Raw genomic sequence first — 19,380 nt, forward strand, 5'->3', positions numbered from 1 at the left:
TCAGAGCTTATATCAGTTCTTGGATAATCTAAACTTAAATGGATCTTGTAGCTATATTGCTATATGTTACTATTATATGTTTTTGGTCGTGTGAAACTTTCTAATATTAAATGACAAAGTGTGGTTTAACAGGACGAGGAGACTAAGATCTAAGCTTATGGGAATGTCATTCATTTTGCAGGTGTTTTGTTGTGATTGAAGTGATTCTGCTCCGTCCTGAGGGGAATATGAATGACTGAATGAATTATTTCCCTTTGTCACCTGTTTCTACTTGTACAGTTTGGCGAGTCTCTTTAGAAACCAGGTAGACTAACCAGCTCTGCTTTACTCTGCTGTCTTCCTCTACTCCTCCAGGAGAGTCTTGTGACCCAGTGACTCCTCCAGTGAACTCCACCCCCGGACTCAGGGACACCATGGGACCCCTCCCTGGTCACGTTTCCCCGCTCCTCTTCCTCCTCCTCTCCCTCCTCCTCCTGTGCCACCACTGCAGCTCCTTCGTGCCCCAGGTCGTGGAGAGAGCATCCGGCCCCGAGCAGCCTCAGTCCTCCGGCAACACCACGGACTCTGGACAGCGGAAGTGTTCCGGTGTGGTGGTGTGCAAACCGGGCATCCTGCTGCCGGTGTGGCTGCCACTCAACCCCGCCGTGGGAGAGCAGGCGGGGAGGGCGGTCGTCTACTTCGTGTGTCTCATGTATATGTTCCTGGGTGTGTCCATCATCGCGGACCGCTTCATGTCGTCGATAGAAGTCATTACCTCTCAGGTAATTCTGAGCCGAACAGGTTAACAAAGGCAGCCAATGGGATTTGTTGTTCTTGCTCCATATAGACCAGTGTTTTGATGCTATTGTACTGTTGTTGTAAATGACCCTGAGGAAATTCAGTGTGCAGTTGTTCCAGAAGGACTTACATACATTTAATTTACCTTATATTCAAGACTGACATTTTTAAACAAATGTCAAAGTTAACTGGCAGCTATATGTATATAAGTGTATATAGGTAATGGAATGTACTGTAAATGTAACATCAGGCTAACTAGTATAGGATCAGTCAGTGCACATTTTACATATGAATTTGCTACATGACATTATCGTGTTCTGTGAAGCTCCATACATGTCGTAAGATCTTTATAAAAGCATAAGAGGATCTGTAAACGTTTGTCAGAACACTACAGGGCCCAAGACTGCGACCAAAACTTTTTTTTGAGAGTGAGCGAGTTAAAATTTCAAGTTGGTGCGAGTGCACGATGATCATGAAGCCGTCTTAGTGTCGCTGTAACCGGCTGCTGAGTGGACCACAGTGGTGGGAAGCAGAACTTTTATAATGTCGGTGTACTGCGCTGTTTACACTTAGAAAGGTCTTCTCGTGAAAAACAGAGCGCACTTTCACAATCTCATTTGGGTGCAGGAGAAAGAGGTGACCATCACAAAACCCAACGGTGAGACCACAGTGACCACAGTACGCATCTGGAACGAAACAGTGTCCAACCTCACGCTCATGGCCCTGGGCTCCTCGGCACCCGAGATTCTGCTTTCTGTCATTGAGGTATTTTATTTGCTTTTAATACAGCCTATCTTGATAAATGTGCAGCTCACACACACATATATTACTTTCTCGTAAACATGCATGTGCTTGTAACAAAAATCTGTGTCTTGTTGTGTATGTTAAATGAATCAATGCATTTTTTACCATCAGTGAAAATGAGATTTGGGGCAGTTCTTACCTTGATGTTATTTGTAAGGCATCACAACCATCAGTTTGAGCAAAACTCCTGTTTATACACGAGTTAAGAACACAGATTGCCTCTAAATAGATAATCTATACTCTGACTCTCATACAGTTAATTTCTAGTTTTTCTAGTTAGAGAGATATTTGCTCTACTTATAAGGTACAGTCATGACTGGATAATCCGACCCTTAACAATCCTAAACCTTGCATTAAAAACAGCCTTAACATAGCGACAGCCTTGGATTGTGACTCCGACATGACATTTAATGTCACCAATCAGGATGACGGCGTATTATCTGACTGAACAATCCCACAGATTGGCTACGTTCACACTGCAGGACTTGATGCTCAATGAGGATTTCTTTGTGACTTCCTTCACGTTTCCACTTCAATGCGACTTGTATGTGATCTGCTGTGTGAACTTCATACGAGCCAAAAGTGTCCCGCATGCGCAGAAGAGGACACGACGACGTCACACGCAGCGAGCGTGCTCAGTGTTTATGGAAGTAAACATGGATGGTAACGGTGGAGCGTATCTGCCACTCCCCCGCCGCCACCGATGGAGGAAACAGAAGTGTGAGCGCTAACTAAACTAGCATCAGCAGCCAAGTACTGCCTGTGTGTTCTGGACACTTCCACCCCGTCAGAGCGCTGCCCCGGGGTGGAAGTGTCCCCCGACCGCACCGAATGTTCTGATATTCATCATTAATTGAGCCTGAACATCCAGAGAGCAGAAAGTTCTACTGGGACCAGAACTACTAGTTATTATAACAACTATGAACAATAATGAACAACTAATGAGCCTTCCAGCATCAAGCCCTCCTCGTATCTGGACCTCCGTCTTGACAATCCGACATAGAAGAAGGTTTTGCATTTAGTGTCGGTTCATCGAGTCATGACTGTATCTCATCTCTAAGTATCAATTCTCAGATTTGTTTTACTTTATTTATTACGTGGGTCTTATGCTCAGGTTTTGTTGGCTTTAAAATCAAGTTCTCTGATTATTTTTTGTGTCTCTGAACTGTTTTACTTTGACAGGTGTGTGGCCACAACTTTGATGCAGGGGAGCTCGGCCCGGGCACCATAGTGGGCAGCGCCGCCTTCAACATGTTTGTGATAATTGGCCTGTGTGTGTGGGTGATCCCCGACGGAGAGTCCCGCAAGATCAAACACCTGCGAGTGTTTTTTATCACAGCTTTCTGGAGTATATTTGCCTACATCTGGCTGTACCTCATCCTGGCCGTCATCTCGCCGGGGATTGTAGAGGTGTGTGTCTGATGACCGCATGGAGCTGAATGCAGAAGTTTGAGCACCTCTGGGCAGATTTTATGTTTTGTTATTTTTTTTAAGTCAACATAAGTAAATGCAATACAACAAAAAGAGTCTTTCTTCAAATGTAAATGCACTGTTGCTTTAATTCATGAACTTAAAAGACAAAGAAAAGTTCAGACAGCAGTGGAAGAGCAAAAATTATGAAAAAAAGCTTTAAATAAGAATTGCAGGTACAGTACACTGGGCAGAAAGCAGAACCCCAGTATGACCATACCAGCTGATTCAGGAAATGCTGAGTCTATCAAATAAATCAACACAACCTGTCGTGTTTGCTGGGGTGCTGAAACTTTCACATGCAATTTAACGACTGACTTTATTTTAATGTGTAAACCATGTGCTGGTCCTGTTGCCTGTGTGACCAGGTGTGGGAGGCTGCAGTGACGCTGCTTTATTTTCCGGTGTGTGTGGTCTTGGCTTGGATCGCTGACCGTCGCCTGCTCATCTACAAATACATGCACAAGCGCTACCGTGCTGACAAGAGACACGGCATCGTGGTGGAAATGGAAGGCGATCTTGCGCCCAAAGGCATTGACGTGATCATGGATGGGAAGCTGTCAGACGGCAATTCGTGCCCCGGAAACTCCTCCAGTGTGACGGTCTCAGTGCAGACAGGCAACGAACTGGACCAGAATAAAGATGAGGTAAGACGTGGAGAAAATGCTGTAGGGACAAAATGCAGGACTGACGACTGAATGCTGTGAATTCATGGCTTATTTCCCTTTAAAATCAGGTTTAGCATCTATTTTAGCTTGAATGATTAGAGCTTCTTGAATTAAAAAAATTAAAAATTCACATTTATTTAGTTATCTTTTATTTTAAAGAAAATACTTCCTGGTAAGGATCACTGGTTGCAAAGTTTTCATAACTTTCAAGCTACTGAACAGGTATTTTTAGGGGAATAGAAGGTTTCCTGAGGCGAAGAAAATTCATTCCCAGCAGGAGTCTGAATGGCAGAAGTTCAAACAGCAGGAGTCAGAACAGCAGGAGCTGAGCAGCAGGAGTTCACAAAGTTTTTTAGTAAAGTTTTGTCCTAACAAACATGAGTGCTTTGGTCATCCTAAACTAAAACATTTCAACATCTAGCAACACGTGCATCTCTGTGACTACAATGCGTTACTTTACAACCAGCTTCCTCTCTTGAACAGGTGGTCCGCATCCTGAAAGACCTGAAGGAGAAACACCCAGACAAAGACCTGGACCAGCTCATTGAGATGGCCAACTACTCTGCTCTGGTTCACCAGAAGAAGAGCCGCGCCTTCTACCGCGTCCAGGCAACACGCATGATGATCGGCGCTGGCAACATATTAAAGAAACACGCTGCCGAGCACTCGCGGCGTGCAGGAGGCCAGGACGCTGACAAAGCCACATGCTCACACATCTGCTTTGAAAGTGCCCAGTACCAGTGCACAGAGAACTGTGGCTCTCTGACCCTGGGCGTGATCCTTGATGGTGGCACTGGCCAGAACACGTTTTATGTGGACTACTGTACAGAAAATGGTTCTGCCAATGCTGGAGCAGACTATGAGTTCACTGAAGGAACTCTAGTATTCAAACCAGGGGAGACCCGCAAAGAGATCAAGGTGAGGAGGGGAAATAGGTAGGATGTTCGTTTCAGTTTAGATGGTGACCCTTTGTTTTCTGTTTATCCGACTGTTAAGCTAAAAGGGACACTGCAAAGCTAACCTAATGCAACGTTTGGCTGAAATGGTGAACTGTCTTGGAATTATGCATGAAGTCTTTGTGGTCTCCTGATATGTGGGTTCTGATATCAGTCGGACCCCAGAATCAGTCATTCTAATAACTGTGTTGTACTTCGTGTCTGCCTTAAAGCTGCTTTGCACGATGCGTCCATGAGGGGTGTGACTGCACAATATTCTGCACTTTCCAGGTGGGCATCCTGGATGATGACATCTTTGAGGAGGACGAGCACTTCTTTGTGCGTCTTCAGAAGCTCAGGTTAGAGGAGGGTGGAGGTGAAGGGACAGGAACTCCACCCAAGGGTAGACTAGTGGAGCCTCTGGTGGCCACCATCACCATCTTGGATGATGACCATGCTGGCATCTTCACCTTTGGGCAGCGAGTGCTGCGGGTGAGCGAGAGCACCGGCACACTGACAGTGACTGTGGTGAGGAACTCGGGCTCCAGAGGCACGGTGGCTGTACCATACCATACAGAGGACGGCAGTGCCAAGGCTGGAGTGGACTACGAGGAGACCAGAGGGGAGGTGGAGTTCACCAATGAGCAGACCAGGTGAGGCACAGTCAGGATCCAGAGACAGTGGTCTGGAAAGATAAGAAGACTGTGAGACTGAGACTTCCCTGTCTATCATTAGAATATCGATGCTTGTGTGTCTTTCACTGCTGTCTGACCTCCCGACCCTGCATTCAGCATCACACCTCATTCCCACTGTCTCCTGAAGATGTAATCTTAAAAATAGGCCAAAAGCTCTACATTGTTTTCCAAAACAGCTGGCCAGAGTGAATCTTCCTTACATAGAAGTAAATAGTGCATTGGACTTCCTTCAGACATGAGTTTGTTTTTACAGCAGCAAGACTGAACTACAGTGCAAGTGTTGTGCATGGTAACGGAGGAGCTGTGTGTGCTTTTAATTTCTTTAGTCTAACTTTAACAATAAAACAGTTAATTGTTGTCATTGGTGTCTTGGTGCTTGATGAAGAGAACCATAGAGCATCTTGTCAGACTTCTCCTGCAGCACAGAGAAGATGTCGAATGCTGATTGAATTTTAAATGAAACTCTGACTGCAGTGTTTGGTTCCCTTTTTGCGTTTTCTCATCCAGCCAAGCTCTGTGGGGCTGAATAATACACAAACTAAATATGGAGTGGTGGTTTTCTGAACTTGCACAGTTACTATGAACACACAAGACGTCTGTTGTCTGTCGTACACTAAAGCGTCCTCAGTGCGTTATAATCACGGTGCTTTTTGGGTCTTTAGGAACCTGAATCACCCTGAAAGATTGCTATGAGTTATTGGTTACCCACTCCAGGCAGAGGAGGCCCTTTTAGGCAGAATTACCCGACGACTTGACACCCAAAGATAATCCTCCCCCTGATCAGGTGTGGGAACCTCCAGTCACCCCATGTAAACTGACAGATCCTTTTCCCATTAAATTTTAACGTTGTATAAGCTGTGTTTGCACATGGACTAATTGTACACTTAGTGAAAGACTCCGTTATGTAACATGCCTCATCAATAGCTGCTTTACAGTAAAGGTACTGCAATTTGTACATCACACCTAGTTTGGAGGTTTAGGGTTTGTTAATCCTATTCTTTAATTTCTTTCTGTTTTTTTTTCTTTTTCTGCTGCAACCATCTTTGTGCAGCATCTTTCTGTGTGCTGTACTTCTGAGCTGTCAGTCAGTCATCAAACAGAGAGCCTGTACGGACACTGATTAACCAGAGCCTTGTATCATTTAGTTTAGCGCTGCCTCTTTGGCGGACTGAGAAGCAAGAGCACACTGTGTTTAGACGTGAATTATTGAAGGGTCCATTGTGATTAATTATTTACGTCACTTCAATATGTGATGTGATTTGTGATAGGGCAAATGTTTAAGATGTAATGGGGTTGTGTGCTGATGAAAAGTACCGTTCATTGTATTTAAAAGGACCGAATCCTGAGCGTGCATGTCTGTGTTGGTGTGTGTGTGCGTGCACGCTTGCATATCTCCAGTCAGACACTACAAGTGCGCATCATCAACATGGAGGAGTACGAGAAGCAGGAGAACTTCTTCATTGTGCTTGAAGACCCCAAATGGCTGAAGCGAGGAATCTCTGGTGTGTATGCGTTTTTAATTTCATAATTTCTGTGTTTGTGTTTTCTTTATTATGATAATTATGTAACGTGAGACAACACTTGGGAAAAAAAATCTATTTTTTATTAATAGAAAATACTATGCTCCAGGTAGATGCCATTAATATCCAAGATCAAGTATCAAAACAATAACAACGGACACACAGGCAGATGAATGCAGTGCACATGCGTCAGAGCCAGTAACCGAATATTACACAATGCCACTCACTGCTGTCTCCGTTTCACTGTAGCACAGGCGCTGCAGCCAATTATCAATTTAGTATCCTTTAGTAGCCTGTTCCTGTAACCTCAATGTGTCAGAAGGATGGTGTGGGAATTGGATATGTGCATGTTAGCGTAGGAGGTCGAAAGACTCTGTTACACCATTTTGTACAGTACAGTAATTTATTTCAGTGGGTCAGGATGGAAATAAAGACTAATGGTGAGGACACAGTGCGTGTGAAGCTGCTGAACAAAGTGCATGGAGTTCCTCATGTGTTAGGCCGTTAGAACCGAGTTGGAACGCTGCATTGAATCCTGATCTTTCTGTCTTCACAGCGCTGCTGCTAAACCAGGGTAAGACTGTTTTGGTGTAGGTTTGGGTCTTAAAGGTGCAGTGTGCAGCATTTTAACATCCTGCTATATGACTGTAAAACTTCTTAGGCTGTAAATGAGACAAGTTAAAGTCTTAATCTTACACCACATCACCAACGTTAGCCAGTTTCTGATAATTTAATATGAAAAAATAAAGAAGAAGAGCGAGTTCTGTGGATCTCCAGTCTCGGCTTCCTGTTGCAAAAAGGATGTTGCTCCATTCTCTGAAACTCTCTAGAGTTTTGCTCTTCTGTTGTTTACAGAAGATGTTTTCATCACTTTACTCTTTTTATTTGTCAGAAACTGAAAGCTTCACCCTGTTCTTTGACTTTTCTGCACTGTAATGTGCATCAGTATATTAGCCCTCTACTTCCTTTTGACAAAAAGAAAAAGCCCTTCATGCACTCCTTTCTGTTCATCTGACAGCATGTGATTGTGTTGGTTTTATGTCTCAATGAGCTCTCTGCTCACTTTTATGGAAAAGTCGTGATGGCAATTTCACTGCGTTGGACCTGCTAAAATGTTCATTTCACTTTCAATAAGTCTGAACTGCAGGGATCTATATCTGAGCGACAGAACGACGTCACTTTAACAGACTGATGAAGCTTCAGTGTTACAGATCCCATGTCTTAAACAGGCTCTATGTAGTGGTACTGGCTGAGGCCTGCTGTTAGCCAGCCAGCTGCTTGCAGGAAAAACTTGGTGAGGACAAGGTTAGGGTTAGCTGGACCAGCAGGCAGCACCGGGGTGTGAACTTTATGCCCTCTGAGGCCACGGGTGTATTAGGAGACCACCATCATTAAAGGGACAACTAGAAAGCTGTTTATAGGAAACCTTTCCTGTAAAAAAGGTTTTACTCTTACTTTTATGATTTATTTATTTTTCCATAGATGTTTTGTATTTGTAAAACCTCCACAGTCTCATTTTTATGATGTCATCACAATATCAAGCTGGCCCAGCAGCCGGCACTGGGAACCAGGACCGAGTCCAGCTTATGAAGCACTAATGTGTAGCAGTGGGAAACACAACAAGCAAGCAGAGGCCAGAACAGTTTTGGTTTTTTTGCTCATGTGCCGGGTAGTCCGGTATCGGGTTCTGATACCCGTGTTTTTATGAGGGGAGGGGGTCTGGATAACTGCTCAGGGAGGGGAGAACTGTCACTAGGTTTGGGGTCTACGGTGCGGGTCAGAACCACCTCTGAGGATGGATGTGTAGCTCGTATCAACAGTGATGCAGATGGGTGCTGCTGCTCTGGCCTTTCAGGACTCAGTTTGGAGTCCGGCTGAGATCTCCGGTGGATGGAGAAGGTCCATCTGCCACGGCTAAGACTAAGAGTTACAACCAAGTGTGTAGACATGTCCCCTAAGTGTTCTGCTGCTCTTATCAAATAAAGCTTTCTTACTTTGACTGACATCCAGCTGCTTTACTCTGCTGAATGCTCTCTCCTCTAATCCCATGTTGGGATTATGGAGCAGTACTTCCTCTCATGCTGCGTACCACCCCCAGACATTTCTGCCAACTACAATGCTTAGAGCTGTGGATGAGCAGGACCGAGGTTAAGTCTGTGACTGGAGTTTGACTCTGTGACAAAAAGATAATAAACTCTACAAAAAGTTCTCCTCTTTGCTGCTCCAACGCTAAACTATGAAAGCAGGATTGTCTCTAAATGCTGCACACAGCATCTTTAAACATGCCGTACTCTGGAAGTGTGTGCTCGTGTGTGATGTTTTACTTTTTTCTGCTTTAGGTTTGGGCCTTGACTGAGCTTAGGGGTGTGTGTGTGTTTTGTAAATGTCATGTTAAACCACCAGCATGAGAACTAAATGTCTGCGCTCCCTCACAGGCAACCCCACCCCGGAGGAAGAAGAGGCCAGGAGGATCTCTGAGATGGGCAAACCCATCCTAGGAGAGCACAGCAGGCTAGAGGTGGTCATTGAGGAGGCCTGTGACTTTAAGGTGTGTGAGTGACTGATCTAAGCATTACATTAGCAGTAAACCAGTGGTCTGCTCCGACAAACACATCACTGAGTAAAAGGCACAGACGTGTATGTTTTAGGCTACAGAAGAAGATATGAACCAGAGCTTTTTCAGTTTTGACCATGTGCAATTTAAAGCCTCACATTTGGAGGAGGAGGTAAATTATATTGTATAAAATCTGAACAACTTAAAGCACCGGGCGTAGTTGTATTGCTGCTTATATAATCTGTGTTGTTTAAGTGTGGAAAGATGTGTTTTAGTTCATTAACCCCTTTGTGCCTTCTTTTACACTAGACTCCCAACGGAGTGCTAGACCAGGTACAGTTCCTACCAGCATGCCATGTGTGATGGGAATGATTCGGCTTTTCTCATTTCAGTTTGCTCTTCTGATTACAAATATACAGCATGTTTGCATCCAGCTGTTTTCAACTTTCTGCATGCACCACATGCATCTTTATCTGAGATACACGGAGGCAATGTGTGTAACAGTGTGAACTGTGTGAGCAATGTTTGCATCAGTTCCTTCAACATGTGTTCACATTCTGCAGTAGAGATGCAGTGGGTTTGTGGGTAAACGGTGAATGTCTGTATTAGCTGTGTTTGGGGGCTGCCAGGTGTCTCGGGTTCTCCGGCTTCCTCCCACAGTCCAGAAACATGCTGAGGTTAATTGGTGATTGTAAATTGTCCGTAGGTGTGAATGTGAGTGTGCTTGGTTGTCTGTCTCTAAGTGTAGCCCTGTGATAGACTGGTTACCTGTCCAGGTGAACCTGCCTTCACCCTGAGTCAGCTGGGATAGGCTCCGCCCCCCATGACCCTGGTGAGGATTAAGGTGTAGAGATGATGGATGGAATCCAGTCTGTATCAACTGGCCTATGAGTCAAGTTAAAAAACATAAAGTCCTGGAAAGCGTTAAATGTGACCCGTCTGTTGTAATTATCTTCTGCCTCGCTACTGATTTGTTTCCTTTGTTTTCACAGAGCACCGTGGACAAACTCATCAAGGACACAAATCTGGCCATGGTGATCGGCACTCGCTCGTGGAAAGAGCAGTTTGTTCAAGCAGTCACAGTCAGTGCAGGTCAGTGGCTCTTAGGTTTGTTCTCTATGTGTAATACTTCAAAAGAAAGTTCTCTTACAAGTACTCTTTACTTTTAGGTAGTTAGTTATCTCTTTTATCACCTAGTTTGACGCTATGAGCCTTTCCCTGGTTGCCCCAAACCGTTATTCCCGCATCGTTTGTCTTTTGTTGCTCAGCTTTATTCACCTTTACTGTGTCTTCTTTCAACAGGTGACGGAGATGAGGAGGAGGAGGGACAGGAGCAGAGAGCGCCGAACTGTTTCGACTATTTCCTGCACATACTCTGCATTTTCTGGAAGATTCTTTTTGCTTTTATCCCGCCCAGTGGGTACTGGAACGGCTGGGCGTGCTTCATCGTGTCAATCTGTGTCATTGGTCTGTTAACAGCCGTTATTGGAGACCTCGCTTCCCATTTTGGCTGCACTGTCGGCCTGAGGGACAGCGTCACTGCGGTGGTCTTTGTAGCTCTGGGGACCTCAGTTCCTGGTTAGTGATTTCATTAATTTTTGGTTTAAACAGTTGTAATAGTTGTGCCTCCAACTAGGAGGCAAACACACTAAACCTGATGTTCTTGCTAAGTTACTGTATTACAGAAGTCTTAGCCAGGAAAATAAACACCAGAAGGAAGTCAACACTGAATAACTTCACTTTTTAACTTTGCTCTGTTTTCCAGACACCTTTGCCAGTAAAGTGGCTGCCACACAGGATCAGTACGCGGATGCATCTGTGGGAAATGTTACAGGAAGCAATGCGGTTAATGTGTTTTTGGGCATCGGGGTTGCCTGGTCGGTGGCTGCAGTGTACTGGGAAGTCAAAGGGAAGGTGTTCCGCGTGGACCCCGGCTCGCTGGCCTTCTCCGTCACACTCTTCACCATTTTCGCCTTCTTCAGTATGGGAGTGTTGATGCTACGCCGAAGGCCGTCCATAGGCGGGGAACTAGGAGGCCCACGAGTCCCCAAGGTCCTCACTTCGCTGCTTTTCTTTGGACTGTGGTTCCTCTACATCCTCTTCTCCAGCTTGGAGGCCTATTGCCATATACAAGGCTTCTAAGAGAGCTCTGCTGGGGAGAGTCAAGACTTCACACGAACAAGCACACACATCACCAGGACCCTCACCTGGACTGTCCTGTTACAATAAAACTGGGAGAATCACTGTCATCACTTGACGACTGCTGCCATCGTTTATGAAGCTACACACTGGAGACTCACACATGCAAAGCTGAACGTCACACCCACTGCAGGACTAGTAGAACTCATTGTGACACTTTTCACGTTGACGAAATGAAAAGCAGCGGCTGTTTTTGATAAAAGCAGAACCAATAATCAGAATGTACCCTCTGGATTTTGCTCGATGCTGGCTTGATACCTGACGGCTCATAACCTGGATTCCACGTTTGGTCTTGTTTCTCCTCACACTTATAAAGACTGGGTATGTTTGAACTGCCTAACCTAGAGGTTAAATAAGAAGATCTGTGACAGCTGATTTTACACAGGTGAGCGATGTAAGTGATAATAAGCTGCTGTGATGTTTGAAGATGACAATCAGTGTTATAGCAGTCTGTTGTTTTGTATCATCAAGCTTGTACCACGGCATTTATCCCAGGCTATGTTCAAACTATCATCCCTTTGTTAGGGACTGTTTTTTGTCAGTAAGCATGAAGCAAAGTGACTCTGAATGGAACCCTGCCAGCTAATCAGGAGACCACGGTACAAACACCTGAGTGCAGTTTGGTGACAGTTTGAGAGATAAGCTGCTGTTGTGAAATATCTCTCTCTGCTAAATCGTGTTTCTCTGTCGAGGTGTGTGACACAAGGCATTACGTCACACCTACTGAATTCGATTGATAAGTATTGATGATAACAAGGACACTAAATGCACGACGTGGACCCGAGTCAGACTGACGGAATCACACAGATGTTGAATTTCTAATAAGCACCTGGTGTCTGCCATTTAGTGTGACTGTTTGAAAGTGACGTTTCATTCACCCCTGAGGTCTTATCTGTTTATTTATTAATGGTGTAATTTGATGTCTTTCTAATGTAATATATTTGAACTGACATGGACAAAAAGCATATTGTAATTTATTGTAAGTTGTTATAATTACATTGGAATTTACCTGAATGTGTGTCAGTTGTGTCCATCCCCCACACTGTCTGTTTCAGTGCGAACTCCTGATCAGTGCAGCCAGGATAATAAGACATGTTATTTAAAGCATGTTACGCTCCTAAACTCTGTGTTCCACGTAAAGTAGAAGTCATATTTTAGGTTTGTGCAGCCCAAATACATATGCAAAGATTGGCTTGAAGACTGTAAAAAGGGATTTCAGAATAAGTGTGTTAACGTGGAAAAAACCAGGGAGAAAAACAAGAAACCTAAACAAACCTGTTAAATGCAATCGAAGACCTTTTTTTGTGGAGGGCGATCACAGTCAGGTGATAACACCTATCAGCAGGTAAAGCCTTTAAAGTCATTTCCTGAGATGCCCAGATGAGGGGTTTCAGGGTGAGACTGACCCGTTGATTATAGCCAGGACTGGTACTGAAGATTATGATCTCCTAAATGCAAACATGTGAATATGTATTTTTAACTATTTTAAGATTATTTTTTGTAGACAGCATTGCTTAGACAGCCTCCACACATACAAGACATTCACCCTATCGAAACGTATTTTTTAATATGTAAAATAATGAATCTCCTAATTGACAACTCGACTACAAAAGCACAAGATCAACCTGTCTTGTCCTAATGAAGGTGAAGCCTACCGTGGCCTTGAACCAGACCTGGTTCAGAAAGGCAGTAAATCTGTCAACAGAGGGCTTCAGAGATCATCATGTCTGAAGAAAAAGTGGTTTGTTTGTTTTTTAAAGTGCTGCTTAATGCTGTCTTTGTTTTTATAAATGACAGGTCTGTCCGTGGTGTGTTTGCGTTAGATCTGGTTTAATCCCGCCTCCGCTCTGATGCTGCATTCAACGCCCAGTCTGGGAAATAAAAATGAAAGTTTAACATAAATCCCAGCTGTGGTTTGGTCACAATCAGGATTATAATTAAAATGAAATGATGTCAGTTAAAAAAGAAAAAAGTCACGCTGTGGTTAAATGCGGTTAACATTGAAAGAGACGCATTCAAATGCAGACACGGTATAATTATTTGAATCTTCACCCGCCCCTAAGAATGAAGAGTGTTTTTAGCCCAAAATCGGTATCTCTGCTTCAAAGACTAAACTGTGGATAGAGGAAAAACCCTGTCGCTGCTGTCAGCTGTGCAAACAGCATCAGCATCCCGTTTTCCCACCGAACCTGAACGCAGCAGTCGGCCGACACAGGGGACAGGACAACATGGCTGCTGCTGCGGGCCGATACTACGGAGAAGGCGGCAGAGCAACGAAAAGACAGAAAACTGAAGACGGAGGAATGACAACGGTGAGTGCTTTCTCCTCCCGTTGCTACCCGTCGGTCTGTTGGGATAAAATGTCAAACGTTTGTCTCGTACAGGAAGGATTTTAGTGTGAAATACAGCAGCGCTGATGGTGCAGCTAGCCAAAATGAAGGAGCTAACCAGCGCTAGCTCACCGAGGCGACCCAGTGGTCCGGTCGGGTTTACCTGGACCACGGGACCAGGGTTTAGAGAATGGATAGCACGTAGCTGTCACTGACACTTAACCTAGTTTTGAGTACACAAGAGGTGCATGTTTTAGTGCATTAGAAGTTGTGCTAAACAGCACAGAGACGCTGTTGTGTCTTCAGTCAGCGGTCCGTTAGAAACGCAGCGCTGATCTCAGGTCTGCTGGATGACTCCATGACTCCATGACTCGGGCTGTTGTTTGGTTATTCATCTCTGACAGTGCATGGCTTCATCCTCTGTCCACTAGTTGTGTGTTTTATGACCCCACAAGCATCATGCTGCGTGTCTGTTGTTCAGGAGAGCTACGATGATCCTCACAAACCGCTGCCCTCCCCGGTGGTGCACATCAGGGGCTTGGTGGACGGCATCATGGAGGCTGACCTGGTGGAGGCCCTGCAGGAGTTTGGGGCAATCAGGTAAGACCAGGGCACCGAGGACCACGTATCTCTAACAGTCATGTTCCTCATTTCAGTGATTTTCGTGCATCAGGTTTTATGAGAACATTCATAATAACGAATAAAGGCAAAAACAATAATTTGACTGGTGCTATTATTATTGAAATATGGCTTTGTACTAATTAACTTCTTGAATTATTTATTTACAGTTATGTGGTCATGATGCCCAAGAAGCGCCAGGCCCTGGTGGAGTATGAGGACATGAATGGCTCCTGCAATGCTGTTACATACGCAGCAGAGAACCAGGTTTACATTGCAGGCCACCCCGCTTTCATCAATTACTCCACGAGCCAAAAGATCTCCCGGCCTGGAGACTCAGATGACACCCGGAGCGTCAACAATGTGCTGCTGCTCACAATCATAAACCCCATCTATCCTATCACCACGGTAACGTGCACGCAGCGCCAACATCACGTTGTAGTTTTATGATGTCGTGAACCAGATGCATGACTGTAGGACACATTCAGACAGAGTAACTGTTGGATCTGCACAGTCATCACGGATTTTCAGGTTTAGATACAAGCAATTATTGAAACATGCATAGTGATAGAAAGACGTTATTTGTGTTTTCACGAGTGCTGCAGGACGACTGTTTCATTATTATCCATGAAATAGTCCCCATCCCATCTCTGCTGCATTTAATGTGGTACGACTCAAATGTTAAAGCAAACATTTGCATTTATCAGAGCCATTATGGGCTTTAAAACACACATTTTTTCTCTCCTCTCATTCTTTAGAATATTTACTTTCCATTACTGTGAATTTGCTGCCCCCCTGTAATGTCACAGGTTGTTCATATACATATATAGAAATGGTAAAAATCTTCTAATCTGATGTTTGGTCATTCTTTTACAGGTGATATGTGCAGTGATAGTATATTAACAATACTATCTAAACTTTCCTTTGTGACTCTACAGGATGTGCTCTACACCATTTGTAACAACTGTGGGCCAGTTCAGAGGATTGTGATCTTCAGAAAGAATGGCGTTCAGGCCATGGTCGAATATCCTTTTCACTAACTGCCTTTTTTATGGGTCTCTTTCTTTTCCACTTGACCAGATTGAGGTTGTACAACGTGCTTAATCACACTTGAGAACTCTGAAATCTTCAAATAGTCAGAGCTTACCTTAACTCACTGCTGTCACGTTTGATTCGGTCCAAAGTGCCCAGAGGGCTAAAGCCTCTCTGAACGGGGCAGACATCTATTCTGGCTGTTGCACTCTAAAGATTGAATATGCCAAGGTGAGTGTGTGGTAGTGTCTGATCTAAAACAATATTATCAGATCTTTCTTCGCAGATTTCGGGAACTAGTTTTCATCATTCTAATGCGATCCTTTCTGCAGCCTGCGCGCCTTAATGTCTTCAAGAACGACCAGGACACATGGGACTACACAAACCCAAACCTAAGTGGCCAAGGTAATATGCAGTCTCCAACCCTTCTTTCTCCTTTTTTCTTCCTCTTTTCCTCTCATGCCACTGTATGGGATGGTCAGGGTTCTCTGCCTCCGGGGGTCTTGCCTTTGATCACAGATGAATGCTTTCTTTCACCACGTAGCTCAACTCGGTGTTCAGAGGCAATATTCCTGTGATGCCTTCACAGTCTTTATGCATTTTCTCGCAACACAGCAGGCGCAAAGTAAGGGCATGAGGAGCAACCTCGAGGGCAGCCAACCTCAATTACAGGCACATGCATGTGAAAAGCCTCGTGCACCCATCACAGCAGCATATGCAGGCGCACCATTCCTCACATAGGTTCACATCCCCTGTAGAGCATGTCACAGCTGCACAGTTTCACATCCCTGCCGACTGGAATTCAGTAAACATAACAGAAAATATCATCCCCCCTAGTTTTTTTTCCCAAACATACTGGAGATTTTATCATAGCTTAAATTGGATATCGCACCACTCAGCTGAGTTGCTTTGTTGTCGACCACTAGACACACCTCTGGTTAAGGGTCCCATGACATGACTTCTGAGATGTTTGATGTACTTTACAATACACGTGACTTAACAGTAGGAGCCTGTTGGTTCGATGGTAGGTAACAGTACAGTCAGCCGCATAACCGCTGTCAGTACAGTGGTTGGCACCCAACTCGATTGTTGGCCATCGTTCTGTGTTAACACTACAGCTAGCAGAGATGCTAATTGCCGGCATTGCATGGTATCTCAGTCTGTGTTCACTGTTTGTTTTGTTTTTTTTTGTTTTTTTTTAATGCATAGTTTGCATACATCTCAAGGACATAATGAGTTCGTTAAAAAATGACAGTCGACACCAAAGAACGGAGTTTGATTTCACGCTGAACATTCGTATGTTTTGCTAATCGTCCCATCTTTGACCTGCGACCCGAGAAGATGCGGCATTTCATGGGACCTTTAATGTAAAACATACAACACAGATATATTGTTCCATCCACGTTGGTAAACTTTCAATTAATATTTGTTGTGTCAATAAATTTGTACTGTTCTGAGACTTGTGCAGAGGAGGTGGAACAGGTTTTTAACAGTAGCGGTTACAGTGTTAGCCATTTTTATGGACTTTTGCTGATGTAATGTGTAAATATATCAGTGTCACAACATTCATGAAGCCTCCACGGAGGAGATTCTTCTCTGCCACGTCTGACCAAAATACAGGATGCTGCCAAATGCAAGTAGGCGAACTGCTGGATAATCAGATTTCAGGGTAGCTGGAACGAGAACGTTAACTTCTCTCTCAAGCTAGGAGCTCGATGGAGAAGACGTTACCGCTTGTTCTGCTCTTTTAAACCTGTTCAGAGACGCATGTGTTACTGGAGTGTAGCCGTCTGTGGAAGAAGTGTTGACGCAGGTGTAGGTGTTTCTCTGGTACACGACCATGATCACAACATGTACATTGCAAGTTTCATACAAATGTTTGTCATCATGTCCTCTTAATCTTGATATTCTGTAGTTTGTGCTGCCTTACGACCCAGAGGTACTCCTTGTGTCCTCACTGTGCAAACGCATACAAGCTCACCTGAACCTCTAAGCAGACACAGCGGTTTCTACAGCTACAGCATAACAGCAACCACAGCCACAGCTCATGTAAATCTGCTCGGTGGCATACATCGGACACAGTGGGGCATCAAATACCGGAACACAACCTCAACTCAGTACTTCCTTATTCCAACTTCATCATCACCCGTATCTCCACCACCTGACATGGGAATCCATTTTACTTTTGGTGGTGGACAAGTAGCCGCCATTGTCAGTTTGAGGGACAGAAATGCGCCAAGGCCACGCGAACAGACACCTCGCATATCCACCACAGACTGATGTTGATAGATTGATAAGCATCTACCGCCACCTCTTTACCAGTACAGCACATCTCATCTGCAGAGCCCCGAGGAGTCACCACTCTCTGACACAACACATTGATGATGAGGGCGGGAGGCAGGTGTGTGGTCGTTGCGGCCACACCTCCTAGCTCTTGGGATGTGCCTGCCATAACACAACCACAGGGAGCGGCAGAGGAGTTTTCAGACTCACACTCAGCCCGACCAGGGAACAGATGACACCACAGTAAACAAAACGAGGCCACCCTCTCTCTCAGATGCTAATACTCCTCGCCTCCACCTTCCTGTGCCGAACACAACACGACAACACAGCGAGCCGAACATCCGAGGCAACACACAGCTGAGTCGCCACGACCGCACATCGTCACGCAGATATTCCAGATGACTTATTGTCGAGCGCTAGACGCCTTTTCACTTTGCAAGTTGGCTGACAGCTATTAAACCAAATAAGCGAGCAGCACGTGAGCGCCCATTCTTACATGAGAAGAAACATCCACGGGGGGGCCCATGAAGACACAAGCATCAGACACCTATCAAGCATACAAGCACAGAGGCAAACAGATTACAGATCCTTTTCCCAAAGCTTTCTACATTTATGGACTCTGGTGTTCTGTTTCTCCCTGTACCTTCCTCCCCATCCTCCCCCTTCTCTCTGTGCTGTTCTTGTGTTGTTTCTGCGTTGTTTCATTTTCCCTTTTTGCACTGGCCCATAGTGATGCCTTTAACGCCTCCCGTGTGATGCAGGTTTGGCTCAGTGTGTCTGTGGACTGACAGCCCACTCTCAAACGGTGCAAATGTCCTGCTTTGTGGTCAGAGCACGGTAAGCTGGAAATGAGCCTCTAATAGCAACTTTCAAAACACACCGGCAGCAAGTCAAAACCAAGCACGGACGTGTGGATGTACTTTTCTCTCTGGTGGTGGGGATGCAAGGAAGGAAAGAAGAAAGAAAAGACAGAAGAGGGAGAATGAGTTGAGGCTGGAGTCAGAGGTTGGCGGGTAGCATCCTTGCTGAAGACTGCCCCCTACCTGCCCACTGTGTCCCATGCTCCATGTGTGGTGCTGTAAGTACTGGAATGAATGAATAATCTGACTTTATGGTTAAAACTTCAGAACTACTGTAAAAACAACTTAACTGTTGTTTTAAATTCATGAGATTTAAACTATGCAATGAAGTCTGTTGTCTAATTCTCTTGACAACTTTTTATTTTTGTAAAAGAGCTTCGTACATTTCTGGCCATCTCAATGTGCTGCCTCCTGTTGGGTTGCTGAGCACCTTTAGTATCCAAGGGACTGCATGGGCCAGCTGAAATGTCTTTACTTGCACCCACACAGTAGCTGCAGTTAATGTGGATTGACCCATTTGTTAGAACTGACAAGGCAGGTTGTTACTTCACGAAGCAGGATTTTGGTTTTTGAGCCGGCTTTTATTTGGGTGTAGTCCTGCTTGTTAAATTGTTCCACATGGTGACGACATATAG

The 19,380-nt window shown here is 44.8% G+C and overlaps 2 protein-coding genes across 9 annotated transcripts in view; both read left to right on the forward strand.

Moving 5' to 3' along the window:
* The first annotated feature begins 689 nt into the window (after positions 1–689).
* On the forward strand, positions 690–12,628 carry slc8a2a (solute carrier family 8 member 2a). Of its 8 annotated transcripts, none has more exons than XM_008297379.1 (13): positions 690–761; positions 1,405–1,542; positions 2,764–2,991; positions 3,420–3,719; positions 4,203–4,637; positions 4,946–5,307; positions 6,748–6,837; positions 7,378–7,383; positions 8,494–8,511; positions 9,279–9,417; positions 10,416–10,515; positions 10,726–11,001; positions 11,189–12,628. In XM_008297379.1, exons 1-13 carry the CDS (start codon positions 690–692, stop codon positions 11,563–11,565), a joined length of 2,541 nt encoding a protein of 846 aa, XP_008295601.1. In that variant the 3' UTR covers positions 11,566–12,628. The 8 variants fall into 8 exon arrangements, with proteins under 8 accessions (XP_008295601.1, XP_008295604.1, XP_008295603.1 ...); XM_008297382.1 differs by lacking the exons at positions 7,378–7,383; positions 8,494–8,511 and adding exons at positions 7,229–7,244; positions 8,421–8,446 and having other exon boundaries at positions 3,420–3,698; positions 6,748–6,855; positions 9,336–9,417; XM_008297381.1 differs by lacking the exons at positions 7,378–7,383; positions 8,494–8,511 and adding an exon at positions 7,426–7,443 and having other exon boundaries at positions 3,420–3,698; positions 6,748–6,851; positions 9,305–9,417.
* A 1,195-nt stretch (positions 12,629–13,823) lies between these two features.
* Positions 13,824–19,380, forward strand: part of hnrnpl (heterogeneous nuclear ribonucleoprotein L) — a 10,814-nt gene continuing 5,257 nt past the window's right edge. Inside the window, exons 1-6 of the mRNA XM_008297383.1 lie at positions 13,824–13,934; positions 14,434–14,552; positions 14,741–14,978; positions 15,509–15,594; positions 15,737–15,833; positions 15,935–16,007. Of these exons, the coding sequence (XP_008295605.1) occupies positions 13,851–13,934; positions 14,434–14,552; positions 14,741–14,978; positions 15,509–15,594; positions 15,737–15,833; positions 15,935–16,007 (697 nt within the window). The 5' untranslated portion in view covers positions 13,824–13,850. The remainder of the gene's footprint in view (positions 13,935–14,433; positions 14,553–14,740; positions 14,979–15,508; positions 15,595–15,736; positions 15,834–15,934; positions 16,008–19,380) is intronic.

Source organism: Stegastes partitus, unplaced genomic scaffold (assembly GCF_000690725.1).
Source record: "Stegastes partitus isolate 25-593 unplaced genomic scaffold, Stegastes_partitus-1.0.2 Scaffold1214, whole genome shotgun sequence".
Taxonomy (NCBI): domain Eukaryota; kingdom Metazoa; phylum Chordata; class Actinopteri; family Pomacentridae; genus Stegastes; species Stegastes partitus.

Coding starts and splice junctions, on each gene's coding strand:
- slc8a2a (XM_008297375.1), top strand. CDS start 690: ATGTATATGTTCCTGGGTGTGTCCATCATCGCGGACCGCTTCATGTCG. Junction 1,543..2,763: donor TTCTGCTTTCTGTCATTGAG/GTATTTTATTTG, acceptor TTACTTTGACAG/GTGTGTGGCCACAACTTTGA. Junction 9,418..10,415: donor AGGAGGCCTGTGACTTTAAG/GTGTGTGAGTGA, acceptor TTGTTTTCACAG/AGCACCGTGGACAAACTCAT.